This window comes from Lates calcarifer, linkage group LG10 (genome assembly GCF_001640805.2).
Source record: "Lates calcarifer isolate ASB-BC8 linkage group LG10, TLL_Latcal_v3, whole genome shotgun sequence".
Taxonomy (NCBI): domain Eukaryota; kingdom Metazoa; phylum Chordata; class Actinopteri; family Centropomidae; genus Lates; species Lates calcarifer.
In genome coordinates, this window is record NC_066842.1 from 9,701,348 (window position 1) to 9,723,061 (window position 21,714).

Genomic DNA, 21,714 nt, shown 5'->3' on the forward strand with positions numbered 1-21,714 from the left:
TTCCTGATGATACCTCTGTACTTTTACCAATAATGACTGAATGAATAATGAATAAAGGCCAGGAATGTACCCATTAAAACTATACCAAACATATTACGGTAAACAATAAAGTTTTTAAACTGAGCCAAAATTGAGATAAACTAGGACGCCCAGTTTACCATGGAGGATGGTTCATGAGTTGATAACATTAACAAAGCTGCCACTAAACAGCAGTTATCATGAGTAAATATTGACCAGAGACATAAAACATAAAATGTTATGTAGACTCTGTACTATTAGGTACAATGTTGAGTGTAGGACATCGAAGAGAATCACTTTACATTGTGTTTTTGCTACTTTTACTTAAATAAATGTTGAGTGCATGACTTTTACTTGTAAAAACTTTCTCCAACACTGACTATAAATCCACGGACTGTCCCTTTAAGACTGGACCATGGGAGGGGAAGCGGGATTCAAATATGTAGCTCCGCCTCTTCTGTTTCACATCGCGGAAACCGAAAACAAAATGGGGGCATCGTTGGACACCCCTGCGAGGTGTCCTCTTTGCAACGAGCTGACCCGGGAGCCCGTCACCCTGAAGTGCAACCACCGGTTCTGCAGACGATGTATCGGAGACTTATGGAGCGTTACCCCGAACGGGCCGTACCACTGTCCGGAGTGGAGGTGTAAAACTGTGTACCAGACTCTGCCGTTTGATCGCAGCTTGATACGGCAGCCCTCCCCGAGTCGACGGGCTCAGCCTCGCAGCACCACAGGTACTGATAAAACTGGGTTAACGTTGGGCCTGCACGGTTAAACATAACAGTCTATTAAATGCTCCAACAAGTAAGTGAGAATGTCTGTAAGCTTTAGCTAATTTAGCTAACAGCAGAGCTCTTCCGGTAGGAAGCTGCTGTACAGGCTGTTACTTAATTTTTGTGTAATGTAACTCACGCTATCATTGTTTTGCTACTTTACTGCACCCTAATGAATAACAGATGAATAATAGATCGAATATCCTCACCGGAAAAAACCCACTTCCTTTTACACAGTAGTGAAGGAGATACTCAGATCCTGTATTTAAGTAAAAGGGCCAGTACATCAGTGCAAAAATATTTAATTACAAGTAAAAGTGAGTGAAAGTCTAAAAGTAGACTCAACAAAATACTTTGTTACAGCTGCAACAATCGATCGACAGAAAACGAACTGGCAGCTATTTTCATAATCAATAACATGTGATGTGTGAACATGTGGTGCTTTTTTTCTTTGCATAACAGGAAAGTGATAATTGATAAAAGTAGAAAATAACCATCAAATTAATCCAAGTTTAATCTTTTTGTTAAGTATTTTGTAACAGTCTATATTTTTCTATGTAGATTGTTAAATCTGTAAAGTACCTGGTAATTATATCTTTCTAATAGGTAGTAGAATAAAAGTATTAAGTAGCCTAGAATTAAAGTACCCAAATAGGCCCATGTCAAAATTTTATTTAAGTACAGCAGTGTCTTTCCACCACTGGTTTTACACAACAGGAGGTGAAATCACATCATCTTCTGTGATTTTTTACGCTGACAGGGGTGATTTTGAGGCAGAAGTTTGTCATCTTAAGCAAATAGTCAATGAGGGTAAGAGTTCAACTAATCTATGGCATGTTCACATGTGCCCATACAGTTTCCCTGTGTATATAAAGCACCCTAATTTTTAAGACTCTTCCCATTTCCACAGTATGTAATTTGTAATGCACTGCTTATGAATGACGACAGGGATTCAGGCAGTGACTTTAAATCACAATTGCACAGATACCTACAAGAGAGAGTTTAATATCAATCATAGAGATTGCACTGATCTGATATCCATGATCAATACCTGTGTTAATACTGACTTAACTGAGTAGATCAGTGAAAGTGATTTAAGTGAATCTTCTCAGCAGGCAGTAAAAGTTTAGTGCAGTTGTTTTGGTCAGTAGGCAGCTTGCAGGAGTTTTTATGAAGAATTGCTATAAAAGTGCTAAATCAATGTTCTATTCTATTTTTCAGCCACATCCAGTAACGATGAACAAAATGTACTTGACTCAGCATTGAGGAGGCCGTCACTCAGCAGCCAGCTCCTGGGGAAGAGAAAGGCCAGCACACCTGCACCAGAGCAACCTGACACGAAGCGACCAACTGTGGAATCTCCCCGTGAGCGGTTCAGTGACACTGAGACTCCCACCATTTCCTCCTCAGATAAACCTGGGCAGTCAACTGTCGTGGGGACGTCCAAGGAAACAGTGCACCCACCGTCTACAGGGTCTGAGCATGGTGATGGCACATCCTCCAGTGACAGGGCTGACCGTGAGGCAGTACCTGCAAGTGATGTGCCGCAAGATGTCCCAGTCCAGCAGAGCCAGTGTAAATCAGAAGTCGTCGTCACACTGGATGACTCTGACAGCTCAAATGAAGTAGATATATGTGATTCACCTCCTCTTGCAACCCCCAGGGAAGGCACACAAGTGACAGGACTTCATGCAACACCAAAGAAAGCTGCCTCACCTGCCAACTCTGATTCTTTTCCTGGGGTCTCAACCCCAAGTAAAGACAAGTCTCCTGTACATCATGTCAAGCCACCTGTGATATTCACCAAACACCCTGCTACTGCTTCGGGATCCTCAAGTCCTGTTAACATCTTTTCCAGGCCGGAGAACAAAAAAAACAGCCCAGTGCCCTGCCATTATTGCCCTAAAACTGGATATCAGTCTGCTGTGAAGACTTGTCTGGTGTGCGGAGCTTCCATGTGTACAGAGCACCTGCGTCCCCACCTGGACTCACCTGTGTTTCAGAATCATACCCTGGTTCCTCCAATGGAGGACATTTCTCCCTGGAGGTGCCAGGAACACCAGGAAATAAACAGGATCTACTGTCGGCAGTGTGGAGTGTGTGTGTGCACAGTGTGTACCGTCATAGGCTCCCATCGCGACCACGTCTGCATTAGTATCAGGGAGGCAGAGAGAGAGCTCAGGGTGAGTGGTGAATTAGAACCATACACATTGTGGAGTGTGTGGTTAACATTGAGATACATTGAAACCTAGCCATAGAAATAAATTAATGTTTTTTTCTGTGCACATTTTTCCCAAGGGGAACCTGAAAGAAGAGATCAAACAACTGCAGGATGCTGAACAGCAGGTGAAGAACAGATTGGCTGAACTTACACACAAGAAAGAGACCTCCAAGGTAAGAGAATGAACTGTCCAGTTCTCTCTAAACAGTACATGTATTTACATTAATTGCTCAGTAATACAGGATAAGATTTATTCTTACTTTGGCTCTAGGAGATATGTATCTTATTACAGATGTGCAGACTTATCTGCATGTTGTTAAGCTAAAGAAAGTCATCATCATGGGTCTGTAGCATTGTATTGAAATTCTTTTCCTCTTTTTAAGCACATATAATCAGCTACAAATTGGTATCAGTTGTCACCAGTTATGTGCACCACACACACAGTTTCATGTCAGACTAGGAAGACTTGCATAAATAAAGCCTCAAACTTGAGAACAGCTGAATTTGCTAAAGAAAACACCCAAATGATGAAAACACCCCATGAAACTGATTGACATTTTGTCTGTCCAGGTGGTTTTAAGTGAGGCAGGAGAAGGGGTGCAGCAGCAGTACAGAGCTATCAGAGAGGCCCTGGAGCAGGAGGAGCAGTCAGCTCTTCAGTGTGTGATGAAGGAGGAGAGCAGGGTTCTTGGTGGACTAGAGGAGAAACTCAGCCACCTCCAGAGCTCCATTGCTATCCATCCAGCGAGGCCTACACACCCTGGAGGGGCTGGCTGATGCCAAGGGAGACAAACGCATTCAGGACCAGGCCTTCATAATGGTGAGTTGGGCGTTAGGAGGAGAAACAGGTTTGTTGGTAAAATATATAAGACACAGTTTACTGTTGGCTTATGAAAACTAACCCAAAGAACATGTATTTTTCCTATTTTTTACATGACAGGAGTACAGCAAGATAGCCCAACTGTAAGTGATTTTCTTGTAACTTCCACCTTGTTGCATGAAAAGCAGCAATTTGTTTAGCATCTCAGTAGCTAAAGTGCTCAAGCCTTTCTGCTCTCTAAATTCTCTGCTCCTTTTCTTCAGGGCTGGTAACATGGGGAGCATTGTGGAGCAGTTCGAGGCCCCAGAGGAAGTGGATCGCGACAGACTGAAATGTTTGCAGAGGTGGACCGAGAGGCGGCTGGACACAGTGATCATCACTGTACCTGGCAAAGACAGAGACCTCTACAAACTGCTTTGTGAGACAAGTGGATTTTTTCATACCAGCACCTTTTCACTTACTGATGAATCACATCTAATTACACTCAAGGACTAAATGTATCCTGTAGGCCTAAAGGTGCCACATTTAATTAGTCTTAATCTTCTGATCTAAAAATTCTTCTTTTTTAATTTCCTTCCCTGTGTACAGATGGTACCATTCCCTACTTGGACGAAGACACAGCCCATTCCAAGCTGCAGCTGTCTGAGAACAACAGGAGGGTGACCTACAGTGAGACTCCCCAGTTCTACGCAGAGCACGAGGCTCGCTTCAGCTCCTTTCCCCAAGTCCTGGCCGCCTCTGCCCTGGAGGAAGGCCGCTGGTATTGGGAGGTGAACGTGTCTGTCGATGATGGCCGCTGGAAGGTGGGGCTGTGCGAGGGACAGATCGAGAGGAAGGGCCAAAAAGACAACTCTCGTTTGGGCTTCAACAGTTACTCATGGTGCCTGGCCTGCGATAGGAAGAAGGTAGAAGCCCTACATAACAAAGTATCTGTCCCAGTAGATGTGGACAGGCTGCAGAGGGTGGGAGTGTTCCTTGATTTTGAGGAGGGTATTTTATCATTCTTTAATGTGACACTAGGGGGCAGTCTAGTACTAATGCATTCCTATAAGCACAGGTTTACTGATCCTCTTTACCCAGCCTTTTCTGTATCTAAAACACACCTGGCCATCTGTGATCTGTTCCAGTCGTGAATCATAAATTACTGGCATGTCAGTTCTGCTGTAAATTACAGAATACATGAAAGCACAGTGCCTTTTTACATGTGAAAATAATTTTGTTTTTTTTGTCATTAAAAGTATGCTGAATTGTAAAATTTTCAGGGATGATAGTTCTGTCATACACTGTATATAATGCAATACTTTTGCAAAATGTGATTTTATATCATTTGATAGTACTGGAATTGTACCATGCTAGAAATGCTGTTCACTATACATTATACATCTAACATTACAAATATATTTTTGGTATCAGGATTTTAATCTTTATAAGTTTTTAATTTGAGATTTTTACTGAACAAATGAACAAGTTTTTACATCAGGGGCAAGTTAACTTTGCTGATCAATAATAAAACAACAGATTTCCATTTTGAATATATGTTAAAAATGTTCTTTGTTTTGAGATGTTTAATACCTCTTTGATCTCATGGTGATCCACTGTCTTTCTACAGAAATAAAATGTCAAAGTTTCAAAAGCAAAGTAAAACCTGCGTTAGTTCTTGCCTTGATACGTCCTGTTCGCATTTAAATAGAAACACAGGTGTGTGAGTGGGTGGTGTGTTTCCCCTAACAGGTGACAGTTGGTGTGCTAACTTTGAACTCTCACTACCCCCACAGCATGTGAGCTTTACTGACAACAAACACTGCCTTTGGCACAGACTCCTTATAGCATCACAGATCACTATTGTCGCTAAATTGCCCTCCTCCAAGCAAACTCTAAGGGTCATTTATTCTAACCAGGGGTCTGTGCAGTTGACGTCATAGAGAGGGATCAAAGTGGTGTTTACATAAACTCCTTCTGGATCATTGGTAAAGCAACAGCATGCCAGTGGTCCAGGGACAGCTGTTCATGGATCAAGGTTGATCCAAACTTGTTGACTAATTGAAAAGCTTAAAATCTTCCAAGATCTACAGTACGAAATTAAGTACAACTGAAAAGGACGGAATGAAAGTCTTAACTGAGCTTGTACACAGTGAGCTTGGGGGAATAGAGCTTTGTAGAGAGTGAGGTCTAATCACCACAGACAATTATTTCTTCATAGTTTAATAACTTATTTTGCCAAAATGTCTGCTTCCCCTTGTGACAGACTGTTATTTGGTCTAATTTCAGACACTTGAGAAACCTGAATCCATGCAGGTGCATCAGTCAACCATGGCAACAATTTCAGACCTATGGCCGGATGATCCAAAGGCAGTCAGAAACCCTCTGAGGGCTTTGCTTTCTTTCTCTCTCTTCCCCAGCTGGCACATGAAGGCAGGATGCAAGACATGTCTGAGTGGGAAAGTGGAGGAAGGGGGGGCTTCAACAGCCAGGATAATTAAATTCTCCTCACCCTGTCCATCCAGTGGTCTCTCAAACTCAGCCAGGCTCTCACAAGCTTTTCCAGACTTGTTACCATTAAATGAAATGAGCTGTGGGCTTACGTTGGCAGGGAGCAGTGTGGCAGATAGTTATTAAGGAATAAAATGAATGTGATGTTGTATTGAAAGCTCCAGACAGTTTCATTGGCTACTAATGGGGCAAGTCTTCATTAGTGATCCCAGGAGCCTCCTGTATCCTAAAGGTAACAGCCAAAGAGCTGGCCTGTCAAAATGTCCCCATATAATAAGATTCCCTTACCTACTTTGGGCTGCTGTGGTGAAATGCACTCGGGTATTTGTGTCTCAGAGGGATATGCAAAAATCACATCCCTAAATTACCACGTCAGTGGCACAGCAGTGTACAGTGATAAATTACTCAATGGATGTGGCCTTGTCTAGCAGCTGAAAAGCCACTGAAGTATGATGGCAGTAAGCTTCAGCTGAATTATGGTAATATATTGTTCCTCACCACTGATGTTCTTAAAGGTAAATAAACAGAAATCAAGTACAGATTACAGAAGAGAAAGCCAGGGAGTAAAATGAGCTATTTGCTATTAAAATCAGTACTTTATTAAGAGGATTCTAAATTCACTGAGAACTGTTTTGCATTAATGTAAATTGTTCATCCAGGAAATGTCTTTCTTCTCCAGCTGATTTATACTGAAGCAGTACAGTTAGTGGGTTAAAGTAGGTCGCATTTGCAAAGCTTTAGTGGTCAGTGTCCTCCATTAGATTGCATGCTTTTACCTCTCATCGTTGTCAGAAAGGAAAGGAGAATGGCATGAAATTGTAGAGGTCAGAGGTTTTCAAACAGATGGTAGGCAGCAAGCTTTCCTCTTAAACTGTCTTCTTAATGCCACAAAATGTCACTCTTCTGTTTTAGCTTTTTTGATTTGTCGGTGGCCTTATGTTAGATTGCTTAGAGGTTAAGTAGTTTCTGGTTCACTTTGGGAGATTGATGCATTGTGCCATTTGATGTGGACTAGTTCACATTAAAGGCTCTTTCTGCCTCTTGTGGAAGTAGTTGTGACTGTGCAGCACAGATTACTTTTGCTTCTGGGCTGGGAACAGTAGCCAATTCAATTTGCATTCTTCCATGGGAAAATGTGTCCTGAATCAGCTTTTAACTCATGGTTCAAGACAGGTCAAACCCACTGACTAGAGTCACGATAGGTCCATTTAGCATGTAAAATGTTGTTCATAGTCAACAGATAAGAAACAGTATAGTTGTCGTATTAGCTCCATTTTTACATCACGTTACCAGTTACCAGTACTTTTCCAATTAACTTTAAAAATAGTAATAGAGCTTAATTTCCCTAGCTACACCAGAGCACACATCACACATTGTTGAATTCAAGCATTTACTTCCATTTAAACTATTCAAACTGTTCCCACAACATACTAGCTAGTAAATATTGTCTGGAACAGGAACTATAAAGAAACTGGATGTACTTGGGCTTGTGCTCATTAGAAGGCATATGCAGTAGTCATTAGCAGTATGACAGCACAACATCTTCCTCCAGGGCAGAAATCAGCTTGCAGCTCCACTTTACCAGCTTGCCAACAGGCAGCAGAGATGTGACTGCTCATGCATGACAAAATGTTAACTGCCACAATTTTCTCTTAGATATACAGTGGTTTCCAGATGTTTTTAAAACCATTTTTTGATACCTAACTTGTAAACTTAAACATAAACCCCTTTCAAATGAAAATTGGATTAGTAAGTAGAAGCAGAGCACAGTAGATTCTCTGTGTGTCCCTTCTTTTCTTTGTTCACACAAATGTAATACACTGTCAAAGAACGGGACTGTTGTTATACATCCTTTTGTATTATCAGCAAATTGTATGGAAAAAACAAAGCTAGCGACAATTTTATCTCTCTGCCAAGCATTGTCTGAGTAGCTAAAGCTTGATTAGCTCCTGCCTTTGTTGCATACAACTTCATTGTTACCCAGAAATGACAACATTTCAATAAAGACAGCGAGTGTGCTATAAAAAGTGAATGCTACCAGTTAAGCAGGGGGTCATTGATACGTAAAAAGACTTGTGGTGGAATATTCCTTTATTTTCTTTGCATAGTCATTTTTGTGTTATAGTATTAAATGAGTGAACCTGTTCCAGTTGAACTTTAAACTGTATTAATTTGTATCTACAGTGTTAAGTGTCTTTTCAATGATGCAACATCATATGCTCTATGAAACACTATAAGATTAATGCTGCCGATGTGCACTTATGACCAGGGGTTGGCACCATCTATACACACACCCATCATGCCTTGCAGCCATGTCTTGTGTTGGCATGGTAACTGTTGGCGAGCTCAGGTGAGCGGGGTGTCTCACGTGTTTCATCCAGTCACCTGCCAGGCTTGGCAACGTCCATGGAAATCTGAGACAGAAGAAGTAATGGGCCTATTGTTGAGTAACATGCCTATTCTTTTCCTTCACCTTTCCCCAGGCAAATCAATTTACTCTCAACTGTGCCACAGAAAACGCCTCATGACTTTCATGAGCGAATCTATCTCTGTATCTGTCCGTCAGCCTCAGCTGAGCTGATAAAATCCAATTTGATGAAAACTAAATATCATATATGTCTGTGCGGTGCTCATTTGATTATAGTTCAATGTGGACATGTCCAATTTTTTAGCACTTTCATTCAATATTTATTCTATGGAGAATTAAGCCTTTCCATTGCATCACACACAGTGTAATTTAAACACTTGCATAGCAGACAGTTATATCTCTTAGTGTTTTATCTGTCTGTCCGAGGCTGTTATTGAGAGGTGTTGCCCTTCAGCCATTAACATGTTAGCACATTAAGATTAGGCGGAAATAGCAGCAGCATCTATTTCAAACACTTTCTATTGTCAGCTACATATAGTGTCTGTCTGTCTCCGCCTCCTCCTCCAACCCATATACCATACCAACTCTGCATCCCTCTATCTGTCTTCTCCAGGAATATCTACAGTGTCTTTGGCATTATTTATTTATTTGTCTGTCCTATTGCTCTTTTCACTTGGCCTCTCTACAGGAAGGTCAGGATGCAGGGTCAGTGGCAGACAGAGCCTCAGGAGGTGACTGGGATTCGGTGTCTTGTTCAATGACGTGTTAGCAGAAGGATTTCAGGCTCTCAAAAGAGGCTGAGCCTTACATACTGTATGGACAGTTGTTTTCTTAGTTTACATCCTTCGGCCTGTAGTCTCTGATAATTTTTTAACTTCGAGAGAGCACACAGGGAGGTGCAAACTAGCGTGAGTGTTAATTCAAGTCCATCAAAATTACAGACTGTACAACTCTTTCAGAATATTTATTTCTTTAGTAAAGATATTTTTTCATCTTAACCCATTAATGGAAAAAGGGTTGAATTTCAGTTTCGTAGCCATTCAATTTCATCTTCAAACTTTTATCATACATTTACATTTAATGTAATCACACACAATACACACACTATACTGTATATTTTTCTCTATCATTTCTTATTTTAATTTATTTTAAAAAAATATATATCATGCTAAGATCTTGAGGGACTAATATTTGCCAAAGATTATTGTTTCTAGAGGAGTGCCAAATGTGTTGGATTTATTCCTCAAGGGTGATTCAGATTTGCTAAATTGAATTGTCAGTCAATAAAGAGACTACCAACTTTACTTTAATGCCATCTGTGCTCATTTTTAAACTTTCTGGCTACTTTTGGTTGTCTTTTGGGACTCCCTTGAGGTCTTGGTAGGATTTCATGAAATGATATTTGCAGAAACAAACCAGTTCTGGGCTTTAATCATCCTGCATTTTGATTTCCCAGACAGACACAGTTGGGGCTCTCAATCTCTGTGCTTTCACCTCTGAGGTTCCATCTCAAACTTGTCTCAGCTGAAAAACTATTGATAAGCCATTAATGTGAGAGCCAAGGACACAGCGTTTCTGTGTGTGCATATATCATATAGCTTAATCGTGTCTGTGAAGTTTAGCAGTGTCTCCTGTGTCTCACTGGTTCAGTTCTGGCAATAAATAAGATGACTGAGTGAGAATGTTATTTCTGTCAAAGCCATGGACCCCTGCAACCCTCAACATACATAACCTTTCCCACACAAACACAAATATACACAGTTCTTGGATCATGGAAGAACAGTTACTGTTACTTTAAAGGAAATAATGCAGAGCCTGTTCAAAATGTTCCTGTTGATAGGGGCTGATTGCTTGCCTGCGTTGGGCAAGTCTAAGAATGCAAAATTACCTGTTACAGAAAAATACAGAAAATGTATACACTGTGACCTTGGATGCATGTGTTCAAATAAACTAGCTTTAGTTTGAAAAAATAATGTTGTGTTACACAATGAAAGGGGTGAAACGTCCAATGCACAACACAAAGTAACACAAAACTGAATTCCACCTCTCTTAAAACCTGTTTGTGCTCAAGATGCTCATACAAAAACTTTTGCAGTCAACACTGCACTTCTTTGGGTTCTAAGCAAAACACTCACAAAGTTTGATATTGATTGGATGGGTGGTTGTGGAGAAAATCGAAAAACAGTCAGATATCCATCTGTATACATTTAGATAGTTTGACATTTTTGAAAATACAATTTTTTCTCCTTCTGAGTTAGATGAGAACACTGATACCATCATATCTCTCTGCTAAATATGAAGAACACATTATATCAAGCTGAACCAGATTAGCTGTTTCCCCATTCTTCCAGTCTTTATGTTAAACTAAGCTAACTGACTGGCTGTAGCTTCATGTTTTGTATAAAGACAGAGGTGTTACTGGTCTTCTCACCAAACTCTCAGCAAGGAAGCTAATAAGTTTATCTCCCAAAATATATCCACAGTCTGGTATATGCAGTCAATTACAGGTTATTTTGCATTTGGTTTAATAATGTCTCACAGTGAAAAGACACACAAACTTATGAGCCATTTAGCAGGCAACAACCTGCCTCACCGTGTAGAAAATAAAGCATTGTAAATGAAACAATTAAGATAATTAACACTCATCTATTGTATGACAACAGAAGTTTTAATGGTAACTACGGGGAGATTTGTCATCACATTTATCTTCCACCTACACCATCAAATTGTCAGCCAGGAGAGTTCTTGACCCCAGGCAGATGCTGAGACACCAAACCATTGTGAGCGATTGAACGTTTGGCATTTCCACATGCAGCAGCACTTGTGACTGGGAGATGAAGCAACCAGGCCTGAGATCATCAGTTCTGCCCAGTGCAATCAGGCCTTTTTGGCATACTCAATGTAATCACCCAAAGCTTTCATTTCTCCCTGCCTTCCTCCCGGGCCTACTTTCTGCTGTCTAGAATGTTTTTCTATCACTAATGTAGATAGGAGCTTTACAGTTTTCATGGTAATTGCTATGTTGCTGTTTGAGCCCATGGAAGGAAATATTTGATGTGAATTATGATGTTATTGCTGTTTTTATGAAGACTTATCATCTTAATGCACATATTGCAGAAAGGGCATGTTTGGTCCAGGCATCTCAACAGCAATAAATCCTTATTGTATGAGCTGTTTTCATTGCATTAGTAATGACCAGGCTGTTGTTTGTGGTAAATGTTATTTTTATATGAGAAAAACCAGTGAAATATGCTCTGTGCTATTTTCTGATGAGTCCCCAAATCCCACAAATGAAGCATGCTCATTAAAATGAAATCTTTGCTGTTCTCACTATTTCTCTCCTTTTTACTTAAACTTTATATTGGCCTATTATGAATTCCCACAGTTCACTTTCTCTGTCTTTCTCTCAGACTGTAATTTGTCTCCTCCAATCTTTTGCTGACTTGAGTGATTCATTCACATCTCAAATTCAGTCTCATGGTGAAATGTGAATAACGTCTGTGTCCCCAGGGCAGCTGGCTGGTCACACCTGAATACACTAAGCCCACTTTTCTTCTTCCCTTTCCTATCATTTATGTCCTTATTTTACTTGAGCATGACTAAAAATTACCTTGATGAAGCTCTACAGAGGATAAGTAGACCCTGACTAATGTAACAACATCAAACTTTATGCCAGTGATGTTACTGTATTTCATTTTACAGACCTTTCAAAAAAGTTTTTCTTTCAGCCTACTTTGTTATATGATGAGTGTGTGGGTGGTATTTGCCATAATGGTCCATCATGAGTATCTTAACAATGCATTAGATGGGATATTTTATGTAAAAAGTAATACACTTCACATAGCACTTATCAAACAAAACACTCATCTTCAAAACCTAAACTACAATGCAGGGCTGTGATAGAGAAGACTATTCTATCTTTCACTGTAGGTGGTGTAAATGTGATGCATACTGTGCACCCAAATAAAATTCTAATGTCAGATGACACTGTTTTGCCCCCAAATAAAACAGAATCTCTGTCTCAGAAAAAGCAAGTCAGTATTTGGTCAAGAAAAAGGACTACTCACCCTTTGTCTCTTAGAAACATTTCAATAGAAAACAAGATCTATGCAGCATTTGCTTTATGTGGGATGGATGATAGAGATGGTAGAGATTCACAATCTTAATGACTTGCAAGCATTCACAGCATCAAGATGGTCATATTACTACAGAATTGGTTGTGAACTGGCAATATAACACCATATATATTAAAAATAGGGTTCACATTTGTTTGGTTTTCAGGCACTTCTATCAAGTGCCAGGTTAGATATATCGGGGCTTTCCCAGTTTTGATGAGTGTTGATGATTTCACTTCATAATATTCAGCAGGTATGTTTACCATTGTCACCATCTTGTTAATGAGTACTTAACACATAGCAGTCTGTGGATGAGAATGTCATTAGTTTTTAGTGTTTAGGCTTAAACCAAATATTAGACAATTTGGTATTTTAACCTGATGATGGAGCTATAGGAAATGTCAGAGCTTCACCAAAGTCAGTAGGAGTGTCCTCTGGGGACCATGAATATCTTTGATTTTGAGATGTCTCAGTCAGGTGGACAATACAATGTTGGATTGACAGACCAATATTGCCATCCCTGGCATCATGCGGCTAGTATGGACTTAGATGATAAAGTCAGGCTCACCATATTCTTTCAGTACATTACAGTCCACAAAAGGTGATATTGGTTAACATAAGTATACCGTGTGCAGTTTACCAGCCTTTCCATCAAATCTTGATACAGATCTCATGGTGTCACTGCCAGTTTCCTAGTGTAGTTTTATACTAATACCTTCCTTAATTTGGCATTCTTTTCTGTGAATTATCTAAACTTGAAAAACTGGGAAATATTCATCTCAGCCAGTGACATTAGAGGCAGAATTCGCCTGGAGTGACTGCAATAACATTTCGAAGCTGCCTTTAGCTTTTAGTCTGCACCAAAGGAGAACATATCCTGATCCATAGATAAAGGGCTGGAGGGAGCAGAGTGAAGTGTAAGAGAAGTCGGCTGTCCTTCTGTATCCCTGGAGAGCTGTCATATTTTCACCAGGCAGAGCAAAGACTTTAGGAGTGTCAGCCAGGGTTTCATTTCAGCCAGGGGAGGCAAGAGAGATACAGCACTCTCAGTTCTCTCTCTTCACATCAATGCAACAACCGGCCTGTCAGCAGGGTATGGGACAAATCGATATGTGCCTTTATAGGAGAACGTGTTTGATGAGCTGAAGTTGTGTAAACCACTCTCAGCTAAATATCAAGGCCCAATGAAGATTTAAAGAGTTTTTTTCTGCTTTGACTTCTCTTAAAATATCCACATTTTGAGTCAAGAACAAACTTTTACTCAGGTCATTCAGTGAGCTGTCTAGGACAGAGTCAAATTACCACCATACAGGCCCATCATCATTATTGTGTTTCACTCTGGAGTTAAACTGTGCCCATTTATTTTGGATGCAACTCCCTCTTTCATTTATTTTTCATGCTCCTGTTTTTCCTCCGCCTGTGGGCTGTAGGGTGTTTGCTGAGGTGTGAACCCTGACAAAGACAACCCTGTTCACCCACTCACAGTTTCAGCTTTAATCTCTCAGCTTGCTAGAGATTCGGCCCAAGAACTTTAAATCCTCCTCCCTTATCACTGGCAGTGAGCTGGACTCCTCACTAATCTATTTTTCACATTCTACTGCACACATGCATCTCCCTGTGGGCCACAGTTCAAGCTGTTTCTCAATGGATGAATCATATACTTTTACCCTGTCTCAAAGGTATTCTCCCAGATTTCTAGGAGCTGGACACAGTGTTACAATATAATATTATACATGATATGTTTGTGATACTATTGCAGTTATTACTGTTGCTTTACCAAGGAGGAGCTACAGTATTTTCTTCCTTTCCTGCACAAATTTCTCACGATCTGTTCTGCTTTTTGACAGTTCATCCTTTCAGCAGACATCGTCTGTTTGATATTGAAATTATGTGTGTGTGTGTGTGTGTGTGTGTGTGTTGACAAGACTGTGTCTGCAGCCATGCTAGTGGCTCTGTACAGCTGTAATTAGGCACAGCGGTGCTTTGAACTAAATACATCAACACCACAATGCTAACATGCTAACAGTGACAATATTAACATATTGATGTTTGGCAGGTACAATGTTTACCATGTTCACCATCTTAGTTTAGCATGTTAGCATGTACTAACATTTTGTAATTAGCACTAAGTAATGGGAATTTCAGAGGATTTACAAGCAAATGACCTAACGATGAAGGTTAAGGGCTCAGCAAAGTTACAGTTGTCAACAAGAATCTGTACCAAATTTCATGGTAATCCATCCAATAGTTGTTGACACATTTCACCAAAAAACAGAAATATCAACCTACATATAAACATAAGAAGAGTAATAGAAGTTAGTAGAAGTTTAGGCTTTTTAAATTTTGGCCTTCTCTCACCATGTGGTGATACTACTGCCAATTTAAGGAAAATGTAAAGACCATTTCATATCATGTGTTACCCTGTGATGGGTAAATGCAGTTGCCTAAAAAATGAGGAGATGTCCTGATACTATACTTTACAATATATCTAATTAAATACTTCAAGGCTGTGTTGAACCAGTAAAACAAAAGTGTCCTTATGAAATATTTAAACAGCGCTCACTTTCATTGAATTCTGCAGTGTGCTCCATTCTGTATCCTCATGCTCTGTAGGCACATTAATGGAGAGGAGAGAAGCTAGCCCATATCAGTTTTCTTCCTTAATGATGAAATATCATGTAAATAGCGTATGCAGCCATTTGCAGGAAGTGTGTGTTGATCCTGAGGGAAATGTTGCACAGGCCTGGATTTATAACGTGCAGTATACACCATGCAGATGTCCGTGATGTAGGAGTGTTTTTTATCAATTACACTTGCATTTATTGGTTTAAAAGGTTTGAACACTGTTGCTGTGTTGTTTGTGCATCCAGTCAGCTGATGGCACAGTCACCTCTTTTCATTTCAAACCAGAATTAATTAGAATTAATCTGTTTTTAATGAAGTTATTAGCATTTTTCTAGCTGAGACCTGTTGGCACCTTATATTAAAGCTTCCCTTTCTGTATTTTGTTTTCTTCTATAACACCCCTGGGACATCGTTCAGATGTGAAACATTTATGTTTCATACATCATATAAAATCTGATTTGACTCCTTTTGAGCCAACTACTCAGCCTCTGTTGTCAAAGCTGTGAGGTAAAATGCCCTCAAATCTGAATTAAGCCTATGTTTAGGTTAATAATTTTCTCCTGCATTGGAACAAATACGAGCCAGGTTCTTAAAATAGCTCTTGGCTGAGGCAAAGAGGAAATTTAATTATACTTGAAAGAAGGAACACCATTGTTTCCATAAGAAGAGCAGCTTAGGTGCAAAATATTTAGTTGGATCCCACGTAGCAGCACAATGTGCCAAGGCCTCAGAGAGCTCCTTCATATCAAAAGACTATTTCCATGTGCTTAATCTTTTTGATTATACCCATTTATGAAATCTGTTTGCAGTGTTGTTGGATGCAAATTTCCAAAGTGCATTTCTAACAGACAACACCTGTACTGTGTACCCCAGAGACAATGCTCTTCCCCTGTTTTCTTGTATCATTCACTTCTTGTGGAAGTTATTCAGTGGAAAGGTAATGCAGTTTGTGTCCTGATTATTATTGGATTAGTGGGTTCTCTAATTCTCTCCAGGATCGGATAGAGAAAATAATGATTAATCTCAAAGTAAAGGATGAGCCAGGGAAATGATTAACTGGTTGTGAACTTGTCCAGCCTGGTGGAGGCCATGTCAATGAGCCTTCATACAGCCAGAGTGGAGTTCAGAGCGGGACCGCAGCTTCAGTATGCGTCTAACAAATGCTTGACCTTTGCCTCCTTCCTTTTGAGCAACTGTTGGCCTAAAGCTGAGCCTCATGGGAGATTCTCACTGATAAATAAACAGCCAAACCAGAGGCACAGCTGACTGCTGCTCATCATGGACCCACCACCCCCACCACCCCACTCCACCTCTCCAATCCCCATCTTTGTGTTTACAAGTGACAGAGGGGGAGGCATTAAGGACAGTTGTACACTCAATACAGTTAGCTTTATGGATCACAGCTATACTGGACAATGTTCAATTTAGGAAGCAGTCCACTGGGGTCAATATCCTCCTCTCATCACCTCTCATCTCTTAGTTTTACAGTTTCTGCTTCAACATATCCTTTCAGCTGGCAGTAATGGCTTTGGACAATATTGGCTGATTCTTGCTCTTTTCCAGGAAGTCACCATCCTCGTCAATTTCCCACAGTCTTCCTGTTGTGATGACTGGTTTCAGTTTTCTCAGCCCACTGGCAACAAGCCTAAATAATCCATCCCCTTAAATGAGACCAGTATCACAATCTTGCTCTTAAAACAGCATATCCTACTGTCCTGAGGCAAAGGAGAATTAAAGGTAAAAGATTTTTTTGGACTCCTAATAAATTTTTAAGATCACGTGATTACGATATGCAAGAAATATTTCACGCTTTAAAAACATGCTGGAATCCTGGGATGTGAAGGGGAATTTAAGACTGTTGCCTGGAAAGCTGTTTAGTGTGATAAGCTGAAGAGATAGGATGTCTGTTATTGAGCTGATAACATGACCTTGGTGTCACCAAGGTCCTCTGAGGTGTTTTGTATAAGGAGCTGATGATATGAGGCTACTATAAATCCATACTGTATTCTGTCTTTGCCTTGTTGTCAAAGACTTGTGTTCTTTTGGAAACATTAAACAAGATGAAAATCAGGTGTGGTTGGTGATGAAAGCGAGTAACCTTGACTGAGAACCCTGATTTTCTTACAGGAAATGTTTTTTAGTTTCACTGAAGTAAAGAGATTTATATTTTCTCCCACATTTTTTTTGTTTAGGCTGCAGCTAAATATGAATTAGAACTGGATCTATCTGAGACAATATCAGATTATAAACTGTAGCAGAAACTCGTAGAATAATTGAGCATTGTTGTGCTTTCCTATTGCCTCTCACTTAACATCTTTGCAAATCAATAAGTATGCATGGTGGGTTTTACTGTGATATCTCCTTCCCTTTATCCACAATAATCAAACACCTTGTTCCAGACAATCTCATTTGAGAAAGACTGAGCAAGAGGCAAGAAATTGAGTTTTGTGATACAAAAACCTGATTGGTCGCTGCAGGTTGGGGGTGGAAGATGTGTGTTGTTTGTTTGACAGGCACACATGCCTCCCACATACCAGCCCCTTTCTTAGAGCCCACATTTTCTTGTTAATCATTCACATCACATACAGCACACGAGCACGTTCCTCTGTCTGCAGGCTAAAAATGGTATGTACTGAAAAATGTTAGAATAAACAGAACGAAAGGGAAAACATTCTTGTCTCAGCCCCTCATGTCTTTCCACCCAAACCACGTCTCTTGTGCTCACACGTCTTTGCACTTTTCACAGCTTCCTACCCAACCTCCTGCCCTTCCTATCTCTTACAAAGTAACCCTGCCATCATCCATCCCTCTTAAACGTCACTGTTTCCCTTGAACATCCAATATCCTGATAAACCACTGACAGGTGGGTGTCGCGCAGGTGGGCGAAAATGTCACTGAAACATGATTATAGACTGTTCTCCAATATCCTTTGATAAGTTATCTCCACTGCTGAGATGAATTAACAAAAAGACTGTTGTGTAAAAATAGATGCTTAAAGATAAAAATTTAAACACTTACTGGAAGTGGACTTCCTTGGTAATGTTTGAATTTAGCTGTATTATGCATGAATGAATACTTGGAATTATTACATCTACATCACACCTATTCACTGGTGACCCTGTTGAGTCTGTTTTGTGTCAGTGATTTTTTTTTTTTTTTTTCCAGAGAGCCTTTCCTTAGAAATTTTGATTTACATTGGTGTGATTTACTGCTCAGATCCTCTTTTTTCAGATAGACTCTTCACATTGTGCTTTTCAGCATGGCCAAAATCTTACAGTAACAAAAGTTACAGTCTGAAAAAGTCTTGATTTTTGTCTTGACTTACCTGTATGTGCAAAAGAACAATACCAAAGACTCAAATCAGTCATGTGAATTGCCTTATTGGAATAAAATTCTGATATAACTGTTCAGCTACAAATGAGAGGTGAGATGCTGCATTTTTTTTCTTACCATTCCCCTCCTACACCTTCCATTCTGCTTCTGCCAGCAAATCCTCAGAGATCCTTCCTCCAACACTAATTCTGCACCTCTGTTCAAAGTTGAAGATCTTGTTTTATTAGCTCCAGCATGCTGTTACAAAGGCAATTAAAGACAAATAACCCTGTCTTTTCACTCTGGAGACAAACAGCGGAAATAGAAGGCTCTCGTGGTGTAATTGTTCTGCAATATCAAGAAAGACTTTACAATGAAATACCAGATGAATACTAAGGCAGCAGGAGCAGTTTATTCCACAAATGTTTTTATTTGAGCTAAAGTATTTGACTTGTCAGGTGATACTTTGTTACAGAACAGAAATAATACAGAAAGAAAGATGTGTCGCTGTACAGTATGTGATGGTTTGGTCAGAGGAACAGACAGTCACACAAGTGGAAACAAAGGGAGGACAGACTCAACATGTTGCCAATGGAAACATTATGATTATTGTATTGAGACATTTGTCTTTGTTGTACAACAGTGTTGGAAGAAGTATTCAGATCCTTAAGTAAAAGCACTAATACAGTAATGTAGAAATATTGCATTACAAGTTATAAAATGCATTTTTTTTCCACCTCTGTGGGTCTCAAATAGTTATTGAAGTGAGTCCATCTGAAAAGTTTAGAGAAGAAATCATTCGTGAATCTGCTCACAACCAAGACACATCTGAAACTTAACAAGGGCCCCAAAATAGACTCTGCTTGCTTTTTCTTTTCTATATGGGAATACAAGCAGCAAAGTTACAACCACTTACTTAATCTACAGAAATGCATTCTGTTTTATGCCTTATCATGTCAGGAACATAAATTCGGAATCTGTGCAGCAGCTTACCTGAGTGCTATGCAGAGAAGCAATGTAGGTCAATAAAGTTACCGTAAGATTTTTTTTTCCCCACTGTAGACCACATTCACAGTGTGCTGCTAGTCTACGTATTACGGTAGAGAAAATCAGATGCCCATTTTCTCGTGAGCGCAGGTTATTACGGTAATCGACAGCCCTCTTGGGTTGTTTGCGCCGGGGTTTGTGAAAGCACGGAGTGCTGCGATGAACCTCCACACTATCTACTCTGCCCACTCAGCCACCGAAACAACGACCAGCGTTTCACTCTGAAGCAAACTCTGGACACCACTCTTTTACTCGCTTCCTTTCACTGTAAGTTACGCATCTTATATGTTTACTATTGTCTTCCCCACGGACTACAATTTTACTTTAAGATGCCTCAAGCTATGCTTTGTTATCTGTCACCGTCTTTGGGTAACAGTAGAAAACCTGTAGAAGAAGTTGAGCTAGCGTGGTGGACAGCTCTGTCAGATAAACCAACACTGAAGAAAAAACTAAGTGATTTTGCTTCGTAACAATTATATTCAAGGAAAACGCTTTATTAGAACCCGTCTATTTTTTTAAAATATCGTTTGGCTCCATAACCGTATAAATAGCTGAGCTGCTACACCCCACCCAGCAACGTTGACTGTGAAGTTATTTGTCAGACAAGGGTTAACGTGTGAGAGTAACCAGTTATTTTGGTTACCCATAAATGTGCTGTCATTATTCAACATGAAAGTCTGTTCCTGCTGGGTTTGGTCAACCCCGCACATCTCACAAATTTTTGTATGTTACTAATAAAATGTTGTTTTTTAAACTTTATTTTTACTTTATTAATTTTATCTTATTTAAAATGGGTAAATACGTTGAATAAATGTTATCTTTTCAAAGGAGGTGGCAGAGTTGCTCAATAAGTCAAAGTGGATTAACCAGTCTGGTGGGGCGGTCAGAGCCATAACACACTGAAATCTGGATATTTGAACCCAGTTGGGGCAGCACCTGAAGATATTTAGTGAAACAAATGCCATTGTACCACCAGTTTTTATCAGAAGAAAGAGGAGAGACATGCACAACGAGTGTACTGTAATGTTTATGCAAAAAAAGAAGTTTGTTCAAATGTATACATTTGCTGTGAAATTTTAAATAATGTTAAGTGCAATAATCAAATGAGACTGACTGCAAAAGTAGTGAGGTCTTCAGGTCATACATGGGAGACATGTTTGACCCAGTGTGAGAGTCTTAATGCCTAACAGGTCATGGTAGTGCTCGGTATGTCAAGACTTGTCCCAAGCTCAGTTCAGCAGTGCTGCAGCATTCTCAGCACAAATACTCAAGTTGTTGGTCGGTGTTGTGTACTGAGCTCTAGCTTGCGGTTTAGCAGTCTGCAAGGAAAGCTCAGTCCTGTTCCCCATGAGGATTGTTCATTAGATGACTTAAAGGTAAGCTTAACTTATTTTTCAATCTCCAACTGCTGATTTTTTAAAAGTGATTTAGGTGGAAGAGGAGACAGCAAGATAGTTGTATTTTTCCTTCAAACTGACACTACTGCTTAAATGTGCATGAACATGCCCACATTTGTAATTGTTCAAGCATTTCAACACACAGCAAAACCCAACCCAAGGAGCTGGCTTGAGTCAAACAGAAGCCAGTGACATGAGTGATGTGACACGGTGGCTGTTGTGTTCCTAATATTTCACAATGAGAAATATCATGACGTCAAATGGGGAGACTAATTAGGGATTTTACACCTCAGCATGAAGCCTTGCGAAAATTTGTTCTTGGTGTGCCTTTTTCATGACTCAAGCCTTATTCCCATGGGAGCAGTAGCACAGTTGTTTTCTAATCACCTTGTGATCAGGAATCAATGCATCATCCAGGCTCTGTGAGTGGGTGGGTGGGGGGTATCTAATTGGCCCAGGAAATAGGAGAGATGAAATGGGGCTTCCTCCTCTGTTCTCACTGCTCATGGTGACAAAATTCTCAGC

At 40.1% G+C, this 21,714-nt stretch overlaps 2 protein-coding genes across 2 annotated transcripts in view; both read left to right on the plus strand.

The window, feature by feature from the left end:
* The first annotated feature begins 479 nt into the window (after nucleotides 1–479).
* si:dkey-29p10.4 (E3 ubiquitin/ISG15 ligase TRIM25) lies at nucleotides 480–5,479 on the plus strand. Its single transcript, XM_018666449.2, is given in 8 exon segments — nucleotides 480–755; nucleotides 2,016–2,977; nucleotides 3,093–3,188; nucleotides 3,586–3,744; nucleotides 3,746–3,835; nucleotides 3,956–3,978; nucleotides 4,099–4,253; nucleotides 4,424–5,479. Coding segments are annotated over 8 exon segments (2,280 nt in total). The 5' UTR covers nucleotides 480–505; the 3' UTR covers nucleotides 4,969–5,479.
* A 14,423-nt stretch (nucleotides 5,480–19,902) lies between these two features.
* tp53i11b (tumor protein p53 inducible protein 11b) overlaps nucleotides 19,903–21,714 on the plus strand; it is a 32,766-nt gene continuing 30,954 nt past the window's right edge. Inside the window, exon 1 of the mRNA XM_018666432.1 lies at nucleotides 19,903–20,059. The gene's annotated coding sequence lies outside the window, so the exon portion shown is untranslated. The remainder of the gene's footprint in view (nucleotides 20,060–21,714) is intronic.